Source organism: Alexandromys fortis, unplaced genomic scaffold (genome assembly GCF_014885135.2).
Source record: "Alexandromys fortis isolate MF-2015 unplaced genomic scaffold, M_Fortis_MF-2015_v1.1 scaffold_0, whole genome shotgun sequence".
In the NCBI taxonomy this organism is placed as follows: domain Eukaryota; kingdom Metazoa; phylum Chordata; class Mammalia; order Rodentia; family Cricetidae; genus Alexandromys; species Alexandromys fortis.
Genome location: NW_026067949.1, coordinates 21,982,803 through 21,997,056, shown reverse-complemented (window position 1 = coordinate 21,997,056; position 14,254 = coordinate 21,982,803). Strand labels below are relative to the sequence as shown.

At 45.8% G+C, this 14,254-nt stretch overlaps 1 protein-coding gene across 1 annotated transcript in view; it reads right to left on the bottom strand.

Annotated features, from left to right (window-relative positions):
• Fam114a1 (family with sequence similarity 114 member A1) overlaps nucleotides 1-14,254 on the bottom strand; it is a 66,099-nt gene that overhangs the window by 27,210 nt on the left and 24,635 nt on the right. The window contains exons 4-6 of the mRNA XM_050149631.1: nucleotides 5,822-5,935; nucleotides 5,578-5,687; nucleotides 2,621-2,755 (exon numbers count right to left, since the gene is read on the bottom strand). Of these exons, the coding sequence (XP_050005588.1) occupies nucleotides 2,621-2,755; nucleotides 5,578-5,687; nucleotides 5,822-5,935 (359 nt within the window). The remainder of the gene's footprint in view (nucleotides 1-2,620; nucleotides 2,756-5,577; nucleotides 5,688-5,821; nucleotides 5,936-14,254) is intronic.

Genomic DNA, 14,254 nt, shown 5'->3' with positions numbered 1-14,254 from the left:
ACATATAAAGTGAGGAAATGACCGCTCCAAGGGATGGCTGAGGAGAAGGGGTTTACTGTAGATATGAGAGAGAACTGCCAGAGGCAGTGGACGAGTCCAGAGCCGGGAGAGGGAGTAACAGACAAACATGGCCGGCTGGTAGACTGAATGCAGCCATGACAGGTGAGAGACGGGGAGAGCGAGAGAGGAAGGAGAGAGAGAGAGAGAGAGAGAGAGAGAGAGAGAGAGAGAGAGAGCAAGAAAGAGAAAGCAAAGAGCAAAAAGAGCGTGGCAGAAACGGCAGAAATGGTGGGGTTATACAGGAATGAGAAGCTGGAGGAAGGGAAGCCCACAGGCTGAAGAAGTTTGGGGTTACAGGGTGGGGAGGTGGGGTGAGAAGAGCTGAGAGGAGCCACAGGTACTGAGTGTGCCTGGAGGCCAGCATGACCTTTGGTATGCCAACAGCACCACAGTTAGCCTGACACTGGGAAATGCCAATTCTTTGCTATCTTACTGAGAATTCTGTGCCCAGGCAGAATTCAAAACAGATAGAGGCTGGCCTGAGTTTCCTGTTACATTTTTAAAAAATTTCCATGGAGGAAGCATGAGGCATCTTCAATGAAAGTTAACAAATGATCCCCCGAATAGAAATCGGCTTATAGATGTTTGGGCGGAATTTCTGTTCACATTAATAACTTCTATCTTTTCTTCCTCAATTCCCTTCTTTTCTTCTTTCCTCTCCTCTCTCTTCACTTCTCTTCCTCTTCCCTCCTATTACCTACATTTGCAGTGTTGGGGATGGAACCCAGGCCTTGTGCATGCTAAGAAAGAGACACCCCCCAACCCCTCCAGTTATTTTGTTGTTTAAATACAAAGATGACAGAATGGAGTCTATCCATTATTAACAATATTCTGCACTTGCTTGCTTTGGTGCTAGGCATCTTTTATTTGATTTCTCATTAAGTTTACAAGGACATTAAGTTTATGGAGTCCTTTAATATCTGCAGAGAGCCCCATAAATACATGGGCCAAGGCCACAAGGTCACAGAGGGAAGATCATCCAGGAATAGAGGCTGGTGTTTATTATGTGCCAATAAAACAGGCAGCCTCATTTTCCTTTTGAGTTCTTAAGGTTGTTAGCCAAGAACTCGCTAGGCCGTGGAAGGAATTCTCTCTCCTGTCTCTCTTGAGAACTAAATTAGTAAGGTTCTGACGGTTAAGGTTTTCAAAATAACCCAGTGAAACCATCACTGGGAAGGTTTAACACTTGTAATAAAACTCAGCAGCTGCCCTGACCTCAGAGCACTAGAGGCTGGGATAGGGGTCGTCCTATTAGCTTTAGCTGATAATACTCAGAGGACCCATGCCTTCTCCAAGCTCCTTAAGCTGTGTGGAATCTGGCACACTTCCACCCAGTCTTCCCTTTGGTCCTCCTTCGCTGGAGCTCTGACATAAAGCTGCTCTGATGGTCCTCCCAGGCCCTATTGGTCCTCCTTCACTGGGGATCTGACAGGAACCTGCTCTGATGATCTTCCCAGGCCCCACGGGTCCTCCTTCGCTGGGCTCTGACGGGAACCTGCTCTGATGGTCCTCCCAGGCCTCCGAAGCTTCTGCCTGTTTTCTCTCAGATAGTAACTCCCTGAACATCTCAGCCCACCTCATGATCTACTCTGTGAGGAACAAGAGCGATCCACAGGCTGAAAGGCTTCCCTGTCTTAAGCCCTCCCTCCACCGCTCTCTTTTCACCAGAGAAGCCACAGTGAGCCCTTCTGAGCTCAGGTCAGTTCCTGTCACCCTCCTTCCCCCAGCTCACTGACAGCCCTGCAGGTGCTCTCCACGAGGCGCCAACCTCTGCAGCCATCGCCACCCTGCTCTTGCCTTTGACACCTCCCGTTGTGGCTCACTCTCTCAACTCTAGTGTCTTCGCTGGCCTTTGTGGGTGCTGAGCAGCACAGTTCCCTGCACGGTGCAGCCTTTTAAATGTAGCTAGCCTGCAGCTGTGACCAAAAAAATTATGGTAGTTTGGGAAAGGAACTCAGGCCCCCTCTTCATTTTACAACAAAAATAGCTAGAATTTGCCGGATTTTAGACTCAAGTTTTACTGCTCCAACATCATCATCATCTTACCTGGAACAGAAGTTGTACATGTATGTACACATGTGTGTCTTATCAGGTTCTGGGCTAGCTCATGTAACTGTCACAACATAGTTACTAGGAAGTATTGCTGTCACCTCGTCGCACAGGGGATAAACTGAGGCACAGAGCTGGAAAGCATGGGAAAATCTTCAACCGATTACTAAATAAATAACTATGCAAATGTGACTAATATGCTGCCTTTTGGTGTGAGAGAGAGAGAGCGAGAGAGAGAGAGTATGTGTGCACACATGTGCGCATGCACATATTTTCCATTTATATGCACAGCAACATGCATACTCATATCCAAATGCGTATTCATCACAATGTCTGTGTTTACTGACTGCGTGCACAAGGGACCATTAACAGTGCTTGCTCCCCATGGGGATTTCGGTGGAGTGTGTCAGAAACTTAGCTTTCTTGCTACTTTTTGTGCCACTTTAGTTTGAACACGTGCTTTGACTTTACCGGCTGAAAGGAGAAAAATCAATAGAGGATCTAGTCCAACCTGAGACAAGGAAACGGTTCTCTCCATCAGCGTCTTGGTGCGCTTAAACCCTGGGTCGCTTTCTGCGAGGACATTCATGGTTTTCTTTCCAATGAATTCCAGAGCATCCAGACCTCCGCTTAAGACGCTTTTGCCCTGCAAATGAGGAAACCACGGGAGATTAGATTTTCCTACAGCTTGCTGTTTTGCAGTGGCCCTCAGTTCCCACGTACCCGTCACTCTCTTCAAATATTAAAAATCAATAGAAAACAAGTTTTTCACACCATGAGATTGAACATCTACATAATTCCTGTTTTTATTTTTTCCTTCTCAAAAAAAGCATGTGTTGTATAATTGTGGTATTATTAAAAAATGGTGCTGGGGGGGGGACAGTACACGTTAGGGATTTGTGTCAGCAGCTCTGGGCGTATCAATAGATATGTATCCAAGACAAAAAACTAACAGATGACCCAATTGCCTTGTTCGTGTGAAAGAATTTTAGCATAAGTAACGGTATTATTTGGGATGGGTTATTAAAATGTCAAATACTCAGGCTGATTTAGATGATTTTTTAATCCAGGGCCCTGAAGCAGCAGCCCCTCAGGCTGTTTCAGATGGTTCTTGTGTGCTTTTGGAAACCGGCGAACACCAAATATAATTAGTACATTAATGAAGGAAGACAGCTTGCCTTCCGTGGACTTCCAGCTGTAGAAGTTATTCTGTTAGCCAGGTATCAGTCTGGAAAATCCCTTTGCCAGACACTGTCTTCCTCTTAGCGGAAATTAAAACAACCGAGGCACACACACTGCTCAAATGAACAGAACCACTTACTCCAAAGCCTCCGGACAGGATTGCGGCAAAACAACACGAATTAAACCTGCAAACACCTGTATTTTTCTCACCTTACATGAAAATGCCAGATTTTATTTTTATATCATCCACATAGGCTTTTCAATCACCATAATTACATTTCCATTCCCGGCATTTAGAATTTGTTTTCAAATCCGGGATCAGATCGGTACTTTTACTATGGAACAGATTTGTAAAGCAGACACTTTGAAGGATGCTAGGGGTTCAGTACAAAGTGCTCCCCACTGGCTCATGAACACCCTTAGTCCTCAGCTACCAGTGTTATTTGAGGAAGTTCTAGAAACTTCAGGAGGTGGAGCCTTATTGGAGGAAGTAGGCCAGTGTGTGTGGGTTGTGCCTTAAAGGTTATATTTGGGCTTCAATCCTTCCTCTTTCTCTGCATCCCGGCTGCCAGAAGGCCAAGAGCCCCCTGTGTTCTTACTCCCACTCCTGCAACGTTCTGTCTGTGGGGCCAAGCAGCCGTGGCCAAAACCTCTCAAACCACGGACAAAATAAACCTTCTTCCCTGTCTTATTTCTGCCAGGTGTTTTTGTACCAGCAACGATAAAATCAGCTAATACAGAGGACAGTGGCTCCTCAGCAGCTCGTACTTTCCCATGCTTTGCTCTACGTGGCCCCCAACAGCCTGCCACGACAGGTCGCAGAGAATAAAGTGAGAACAGGAAGCATAGGCGCATTGCTGGACAAGGGCAAGCTTGCAGATGGGGTGGGGTCTGTGGGAAGCAGTGCAGGTTCAGGAGGACACGGGAAGGGAGCTGAGGATGTGGATGGTGCACTCAAGAGTGGATCGATTGCTCAGGATTGGCAAGATGGCTCCGTCGGTAAAGGCAGTTGTACTGTGAGAACCCGATGACTGAGTTCCATACCCAGAAGCCACATAAAGCAGAAGGAGAGAACTAACTCCACAAAGCTCTTCTCTCATGGTCATAAGAGCATCACGGTACAGGTGCCCCTCCCCCATCAGATGCATACACAATAATAAATTTAATTTAAAAAAGGGGGGGGGGGTGATGACAAGCCATGAGTTCATGTTTTTAGGCCAGAGTTACAAATTGAGCTTCCTCCACTCCCATGGGCACCCTTGAACGGCTCTGCCGCAGGACTCCCAAACATTCTTGATACGCCTCCTTCTTCCTGCCCAGCCTAGGGGTCTCGAGATGCAAGTACAGGACAGTCATTCTTTACTCCTGGCAGACCTTCCCTCTAACAACTGTGTGAGATAATGCCCCCTGCTCATCTACAATCCTCTTCTCTCCCATAGTGCATTGCACTCCACTGTTGAACTGACTTCATATGACACAATCTGGCGTCAGCTCTTGGCTCCTGGTGCGCACGGAGGACAATCACCTCTCTTCAAAGTCACAAACAGATAAGTGATTAAAAAGGACACGAGCCAAATTTTAGAAAATCTAGTTAGTTTGTTCTAGATCGTAGAGTGAGTCTTTTCTTCCTGGCCCTGAGGACCAGCTAGCTCCCCCATCTCACTTGGGGTGCCTCGGCCTCCTTTCAACACTATCAGTGTTTTGTTGCTGATAGGAGAGCAAGTTTCCTTCAGGAGTGAGAATGGTTATGTATCCGTCTTTTTAAAAATCAAAATAAGTAAAGATGAATAAATAAACAGGAAGGGCAGGGCTTGCAGGGATGCATTAGGGTTCTGCAAGGAAGGGCAGAGTAGGGGCTGCAGGGGTATGGCAGGGCGGGTCTCTGGGCTATTCCTCCTGACTTGTTACGAGTTCTTTGTATGGAGATGATTTTATAATTTTAAGAAAACTGAGACACGATCCAGGAAGAACAGCTGTCCCGGCTCTGAGTTCCTCTCCCCCCACCCAGATGTTGTCCTTGCAGCTGCTGGGAAGGACACTGTTAAATCAGATTGGGGGGAAAATGTCTCTTCTAAATCCCTCTCTTCTCTCAAACACGGGCTGTATTTCATCTTGCCCTTATTATTTCAGATCCAAGGTTATACCTACTCTGTAGCAAAACAGCATAACAAACTGTAATCCAAAGTCATGAGCAAGGCTGCCTTCTCTCTGATGTATCTGGGTCACGAGATGGAGAGATCAAAAGAAATGAGCCACTAGGGAAAACAGGACCGGCTCGGGACTCACAGTGTTTTGAACCGCGTTGGTGAGGGCTGACAGCATGCCCCTCGACCCTGCTGCCCCTGGCGGAGGAGAAGTGGGGGGGCCTCCGGCAGGGTCCTGATCTGGAGTCACATCTGTCACAGCAAGAGAGAAGACCCCTGTTAGAATCTGTTTTGCTGATCTGAACTTGGGCTCTTTTTCCCCCCACTGTGCAGTTGTGCACACAGCATAATAAAAATCCCCTGAACACTAGGCGAACGCCACTCACTTTCAGAGAGTCCGTTGTCGGCATCAGTTGGGACCCCTTCAGGAGGCCTGGAATTGGCACTGTGGATTCGTAGGGTTGCCCCAGCCTTTTCTTTGACTGCTGTTAATCCATGACCTGTAGGGAAATAAATATATAGTTCACAGATACATTAGAAGCCCACACAGTCTATAACCTCCGGGCTGATCTCACAAAACCACACAAACCCCTCTGGCCTTGGGGGTGTCCACCCTGAATAAAACAAAGTACTCAGCAGCAGGGCTAGATTCCTCGGGTTAGGGCCCAAAGATGAACTCAGCTCGGTCAAGGCTGAGGGACCATAAAGAAGCCAACCCTCCTTTTGTGACTCCGTTTCCTTACTATGTATCCAGACCCATATGCCTTCTGCCTCTCACACGGCTGTCTTTCACACTGAGATTCCAAATTCAAGCCAGCGTTTTTGAATGGCATGGCTGTCTCATCTTTCTCACGCTTCTCTAAGTGTCTTATGACTGAGACGCCATTCGTTTTCGTTGTTGCTTGTTTTTTGAGGTCCTAGCACGTCGCAGGTGCTCAGTTAACCCTGGCTGAATTGAAGTCAGATGAGCTTCAATACATTTCTATGTGTGAACCTATGATCACGCCTATGATCCCAACACTCAGGAGACTGAGGCAGAAGGATGCAAATTTGAGCTTAGCCTGGTCTACATAGCATTATAGGTCAGTGTGAGCTACCTAGCAAGCTCCTGTCTCAAAGCAAAACAAAACAAAATAAAACCCCCAAATCAAAACAAACAAACAAAACCCACTGCATTTTCTTAAAAGTACACCATGCAGAATCTTGGACTGACCTGAAGGCTCTAAATTAAAAAGGTCAGTCAGTGGGAAAAATAGGACGCAAACAGTACAAACCAGACTGAAGGTCACTGGTTTTACTCCACTGGGCAGGTAACACCTGTATTTCCAAGAAGGGGCGGTCCTTTATTTCCAAGCCACTGACTTACTAAGTCCTTGATGAATACAGAGCAGACCTTCTCCTCCACCGAGCAAAAATCAACCCTTGACTCGGTAGAAAAGAGTCTTTTCCCCATTTCATCCAAAGACAACCTGACATCCTCCACTAAGATGAACCATGGCCTTTCTGTATTTCCAGACAGGATGAAACAACCAAAACATGTGTGATCCTCATGGCTATCTGAGTTCTAGAAGGAAAAGCGGCTTGTGCTATCTCCATTTGGGTGCCTGCCACCTGCCTTGGCATGCAAGAAGAAAGGAAGGATGTCTCCAGGGACCTTGGGTTTCAAACACAAGGCAGTGGTAAGCATAAAACCTAGAGGCAAAGTGCCAAATCAGAGCTAAGCAGAATCAGAATCACAAAGCATCATCCAAATGACTGTTCACCCATCTCCAGAGTTGAGGAAGACACAGATGAATCCGAAGAGTAGTATTCTGTACCTGATGTCAATGCTTACAACCCATATAAAAATCTGGAGGTGGAGGCATGAGTTTGTAGTCTCAGAACTAGGCAGGCAGAGAGAGACAGGTGGATCCCTGGGGCTTGATGGCCAGACATTCTGATTGAATCCGTAAGTTGCAGGCCAAGTGAACCATGCTGTCCCCAAAGGCAAGGTGGACAGCATCCCGAGGAATGGCTTATGAGGCTAACTCTGGCTCCTGCACATACTCACACATGCACGCCCACACACGAACACATCCTGCACACAAAATGCTGTTTTATCAATTAGAACCTGATTTATCAGAGCAACCTCAACACAAGGCAATGGTATTTGTTGGTTCCGGTGAAAATCATTTGTCTTCATGGATTACCTACGACCCCTGAAAACCTAGGAAACATGATTTACAACCTTAATTATAATAGAAATATGTGCCTACACTCATGCAGATAATTAAACACAGCTCAAACTCATTACTGAGTTACTTGCAAAAAACAAACTGCAAAGCCCACGACTTAATTATAAGCTTTCAATCTGGCTTGAATTAATTCTTTCTTGCTTCCAATGAATTCCAAACATTTCAATAGAATTTCATCAAAATTTCAGCAAACATTTAAGGCATTGACTTCAGATTATTTAAGGTCTTTTTCTTAAAAAAAAAAAAAAAAACCAAGACAAATAACAACAACAACGACAAGACTGCACAGGCAAATCTCCAGCCAGGATACATAGCTATAAGATCTCTGAGAGCACCAATCAGAGTAAGTGAGCTTTGGGGGCTGGGAGTGGGGCACTGCCTGCTCTGGGAGCTCAGGAAGCCTTACATTATCATCACCCTTTGATTTTCTGCATCCCTGGCAGGTTAGGATTGTGTCTGTTTCTCTGTAGGGAAGAACAGCCTCTCCTCATCTCAGAGCACAAAGGACTATCAGTTTGTAGTTCCAGCACTTGGAAGGCAGAGGTAGGAGGATCAGGAGTTCAAGACCAGCCTCCGCGATCTAACAAGTTCAAGGCCTACCTGGGTTACCGGAGACACTGCTCAAACAACGTAAACCGACAAAAGAGGGAGAAAGCCTCACAAATGACCGCCCATAAGTGTGCATGAACTGTCTCTAGAACAACCCCTTTGTATTAGGACTGAAACAGCTTTTATGTGCAAGTAAGCAAGATGTATTTAGTTGAACAGAGATAACAAGAAGCTGCTGTTCTCTGATTAACAATTCTAATTGTTTGTATGTGAGTAAAAGAAAATATTTTCCGAATTCTACTAGAAATTCAAAGTTAAGTTTTATGTTTCCCCAAAAGCTGTAGTTTTTTTTTTTAAATAGGTAGAGATTGCCACACCCTATTTAGCCAAGTCACTTCTAAAGCTTGACTTAGTGTGACATCTAGTGCCCAGAAGAAGGAAATCATAGCAGAGCCACTGGCACTTGGATGACTCCATTTCTAGAGACAGTGGCTGGATTCTCTGGCAAGAGAAAGACAACATTGTATGCCACACTATTTAGCGTAGTTTGTGGATTAACTTCACGCTGCCACGGATCCTAACTATTCTAAAACACAGAAGGCCCCAGAATCCCAAGGCTTTGAGGCTGGGGCTGGGACTGAGGCTGGGTTTTTGTGCTGCAGTAGAAGGTGAGCACTGAAAGCAAAACAAACAACCAAAGCAAAACGAGAGAAACAACAAACTCAAATCAAAACACCACGACCGCAAGACCGGTGGAGGACAGCATCACTTAGAAGCACTCAGCGGTCAGCTGGTACTTGGGTCACCTGTACTGACTCTCTAAAGACAAGCAGCCTGCACCTAAGTCAACCTAGGAACTTCGGTTCCACCACTTCTCAGCTGTGTGATGTTAATTAAGTAATTCACCTCTTGGGTCCCTGCTGCTGTGCTTTCTCTGCCAGGAGAATTATAATATATACGTTCTAGAAGCTAAGAGGTGATGTTACATCCCTTTTGTGACCGAGAAAACGGATGGCTGTCAAGATGGCATCACCTGCTTCTGAGTTGATAGGTGGGAGCAGGATTCAAACCCAGTCCTATGACACCAGAACCAACATGTGTGCTCCCTACACACCGAGGAAGTTGTTTGTGCGAGTCATAACTAGTGCCATTTAACCTGGATTCTCTAACTCCTCATAAGTCAGAGCCTCGGTCAAGAGCTTTCTCCTCTAAAGCATTTTGATTTTGAATCTGATTTACTTCACTGTGACCTAGGGCAAGGTGAAGCTCACCTTCACAGGGCAACCTCACTCAGCTAACCTTGTCCCAGCCGTGCCTTGCAGGGCCAGGGCTTGCAGTGTGGAATCACCCGCGCTGTAAGACGTGGGGCTGTGGTTGACTTGGGGCCATGAGGTCTGGGGTGATACCACACACCAGTTTCTTTTCCTCCTGAAGTCCTCTCCTTGGTATAACAAGTAGTCGATGTAGTTTGTTTGCTCGTTTTTAGAAAAACATACAGTTGAGGCTGCCTTGCTCAACTAAAGCAAACTAAATGCAGCTTTATGCTCACATAAACCCCTACCCTAGGGTCAGGGTCAACACTAAGTGTTATTGAACTAACAACATTCACATTAAAGTTCACCAGAAATCCATCAGTCTTGTTTCTAATACAGAGATTGCAAAGCACTGTGGGAAATAGTAGCATCAATCCCATCACCCTTTTCATGGATGACCCTGTGATGGTTCTTCTCGGTTGCCAACTTGACTACACCTGGAATTAACTAAAATCCAAATGGTTGAGCAAACCTGTGAGGCACTTTTTTCCGTAACTAATCCTTTGAAGTTGGAAGACCCACTTCTAATCCAGATCCACCTTCTGTCTGGGCCATACCTGCTGGCTGCCTGTATAAAGGACTTGGCAGAAGGAAGCTAGCCCATCCCCTTACTGACATTAGAGCCTGCTTATTCGGGATTCAGAAGACCAGTTGAGACAACCTGCCTCGTGGACTGAATAACTACTGGATTCTTAGGCCTCCCACTGGTAGACAGCCATTGTTGGACTAGCTGGACCACAGTCTGTAAACCAAGCCACGCTAATAAGTTTCCATACATATTCATATTTATATTCACATCTATTCTATAAGTGAGCCCTGGCTGATACTGGGTTCTCTAACATTCCTAACCCTCAGGAATGTTTACATCATCAGCATCACTTCACAATAAATAAATAGATACATAAATAAAGACTCCCTTGCAGCTCATAGTCATTTGTACAGAGGGGAGTTTTCACAGAGGCACCGTGTGGATGAGTTTGCCATTCTTTGTAATAAACACTGATGCTATGTGGACAGGTGGAGGGGTCATCAGAATGGGAGAAACTGCAGCTAGGTCAAGGATGGGAACGAGAAGAACAGTGGTTCTGAAAAAGTAAATACCTTCGTACAACCCAGATGCATTCCACCACCCAACCGGAAATTCTCGCCTTGGATGTGCAGAGCCCTAAAACTGTCACAGCCAACTTTTCAAATAAACACTCAGGCCTTCGGTGGTGTAGCCCTTTGGCTCTGGAATCTTCATGTCTTGGCACTGCCAGCTCTCGTCTGGAAGACTGGACCACCACGCTACTCTCAGCAATACATTCTAAAGGTAAGCTATGTCTACAATGTGCTTGTGGAAAGTCAGAGCTGATTTTCATGATATCACTTTGAAGTTATCAATATTATTAATTTTTTTTGTCATTTTCTGTATTGTAGACATTTCCTCCCTTTGGTTTCTATATGGAATGGCAAAGATTTTTATTGCATTTTATGAATTTTCCCACAGGCACGAGTGGCAGAGGATTTAGTCCTCTTAGACTATGACATAATTTGTCTGTGAGTGACACAGATGCCTTTTAAGAGGGAGGGACCTGAGCTGGAGAAATGACTCAGTGGTTAAGAGCACTGGCTGCTCTTCCAGAGGTCCTGAGTTCAATTCCCAGCAACCACATGATGACTCACAACCATCTGTAATGAGATCTGGTGCCCTCTTCTGGCCTGCAGACAGAACACTAACATGATAAATAATCTTAAAAAATAAATAAATGAATAAAAAGAGGGAGAGTCCCCTGAAAAGAACTGTTGGCTGAAAATGTTTGATTTCACATATACATTGAGACGGTTGCTTTTTTCACAATAAACCACAAGACAAGAAGGAACCATGTAGAGGAGACAGACGCCCATCCGTGTGCTAAATGTTTCCAGTCGGCCCAGTGGCTACACGTACGTGATTCCTTCTGCAGGTAACTACGAGTTGGAAAGTGGGAAGGGGCCTTAACCTTTCTCAAGTTCCCTGTTCACTCTTTTTCAAATAGAGAACCTAGGTGTCACAAAGCGCACCTGCAAGGTGTAGCTACTGCGTCACGGTGTCTTACCATGACAGGTTAGAGGTACTCAAGACCGAGTCTCACGGCCTGCAAGCATGGTTCAGTGTTCACTCCAAGAAAGCATCACCTTCCAAGTGTTTCTATTCTGTTTTCTTTCCTGCAAACTCTGAAGACCCACACCCTGTACTGCAGTGTCCTGCCTTGTGAGCTTCGCTTGTGTTTCTAGCGCTGTGGGCAGCCATATGGGAAGGAAGGACTGTGTTCTGCTGCCTCTCCGCAAATGAATTACCCTGGGGGTAACAAGAGGCTTTGAGTGGAAATCAATCGCAGTTGAATGTGGTTACTTTCTTTCTTTCCTGTCTGCAGGCAATTTATAAACCTTCAAGAGCTTCTCTGTGGCTATGAGCCCTCTGCCTTCTAATAAGTTTCTTTGCCTCACAATGATAAAGTGCTCATGCGACAAAGACCTGGGATTGCCCTTGTTTTTTTTTTTTTTTTGTAAAATATTTATTTATTTATTATGTATACAATATTCTGTCTGTGTGTATGTCTGCAGGCCAGAAAAGGGGCACCAGACCTCATTACAGATGGTTGTGAGCCACCATGTGGTTGCTGGGAATTGAACTCAGGACCTCTGGAAGAGCAGGCAATGCTCTTAACCGCTGAGCCATCTCTCCAGCCCCTGCCCTTGTTTTTTAATGTCATGGAAGTTACCCCTCAACACCAAATTAGCAGCTCAGGCAGGAACATATAACTTAAAAAAATGTGTTTTTCCATTTCTAAATCTTTACCTTTTTTTTACAATTTTACATATGCACACTTTGCGTACTTACTGACTAACCTCAGCTCCTATGTCCTACCCCTCCTCATCCATTCATATCTCTCCCTTTCTGTGCGCGCGCGCACACACACACACACACACACACACACACACACACTCCTGCATTTGTATGTGTTCCACTGAGATTAATGAGAGCTGCCTGTGTGACCATGGATTTGGAGAAATCTGTCGGAGCTTGGAGCATCAGCAGCATTGGAAACCATAACTTTACAGAATCCCTGTTCACAGATGGTCCCGCTCCAATCCCCACTCCGGCAGTGACTTTTCCATTGTCTTTTGAGAATCCAAGTCCTGACCATTGCTTTCTGGTTCCAGCCTTGAGACCCCTAACACCATCTCCTCTCATGCTGTTTAGTTCTGTGTAAGGTCTGCAAAGAAATTTATCTATGTTTAAAGTGTGTGTGTGCGCGCGCACACGCCATCATCATCACCCACCTCTGGTAGTGTTAAAACAAGGTGGGTATATTAAACTCCCTTCGCGTTTACGGGGGTCTGTAAATGTGACTGCATGAAAGCATAGCTTGACCACACGAGGGCGAGATGGTTAGTGACAGCTGGATCCGCTCTAGAGTCACCTAGGAGACAGTCCTGCAGGCATCCCTTTCCTGTATCACTGAGGCTAAATTAGTCTCTGAGTATGTCTATGGGGATTATCTTATTAACTTAATTAAGGGAAGACCCGCCCATTGTTGTAGGGCCATATATTATACAGGCCCATATGTCTACATTGTACGGCGGCCAGACTCTCGGGCCATAGTTTGCACCTGGCCTCACAGAAGGCAGTCACCTAGCCTTCCCAGACAAACCTAACAAAAGATCAGGATATGCTAATGTTGTTCTGCTCCTTCTTTGTAATTTGGAGGATGCCTGGGATAGAGATATTAATTCAGCCTAGGTGACAGAGCAGGCATAGATAGGTGTGGGTGTGACCTTAGACCTTTGCCCAGTTACCTAGGAAACAGAATGGTAATGAATTTCCCCCTCAGTTTATGGCTTGGTATAAAAGCTGTTTGGAGAGTAAACGCAAGTGAATTTTCAGGATGTGAACTCAGGATTTCATGAGGGACCTCTGAAAATCTCCCTACTGATAAAGCCATGTGAGTTGTGTCTTTAATCCCACACCTCCCCTCTAGTCCAGAGAAATAAGTTATGGTCCAGGCTGGCACTGGACCTCAATGCATTCTGGGTGGCTCCATTCTCTGGGGTGTGATCCTGGACTGTATAAAAATGAGAAGATGGGTCAGCAGGATGGCTGGCTATACAGGCCAAAGTTCTTGCCATTAATTCTGATGACCTGAGTTCAATCTCCAGGACCAACATGGTGGAAGGAGAGCTGCCTCCTGTAGGCTGTCTTCTGATCTCCATACGTGGAATGCGCTCCCCTCTCCCCAATTAAAAATAATAAATAGAATGTAAAAAAAAAAGTGTTTAGGAAGAAAAAAAAAGTGGACCAAATACAAGCGTTAATCATTTTCTGCTTCCTGGCCATGGCTGGAATATGACAAGTCATCTCAGGCTCCCGCTGTCATGTCTTCCCTGCCGTGATGGACTGCACCCTAGAACTGTGAGAAACCCTTCTCCTTAAGGTGCTTTTATCAAGATGTTGTGCGACAGCAATAGGGGAAAAAAAACTAGGGGTGACGGTGGGAATGGGGTGACAGCGACTGGCACAATGGCGATGTTGGTCCACGGGCAGGAGCATAAGCTCCAGGCTCTGTTGGGTCAACTGTTATGCTGGGGGGCAACCAGCAGGGCCTTTAAGTGGCTGTGAAGGCAGCAAGATCCTGTACGTATCATCTTCATGGCGCCTCAGGGAGAGGGACTTCAAAAGTAACACCAAGCCCAAGTGAAG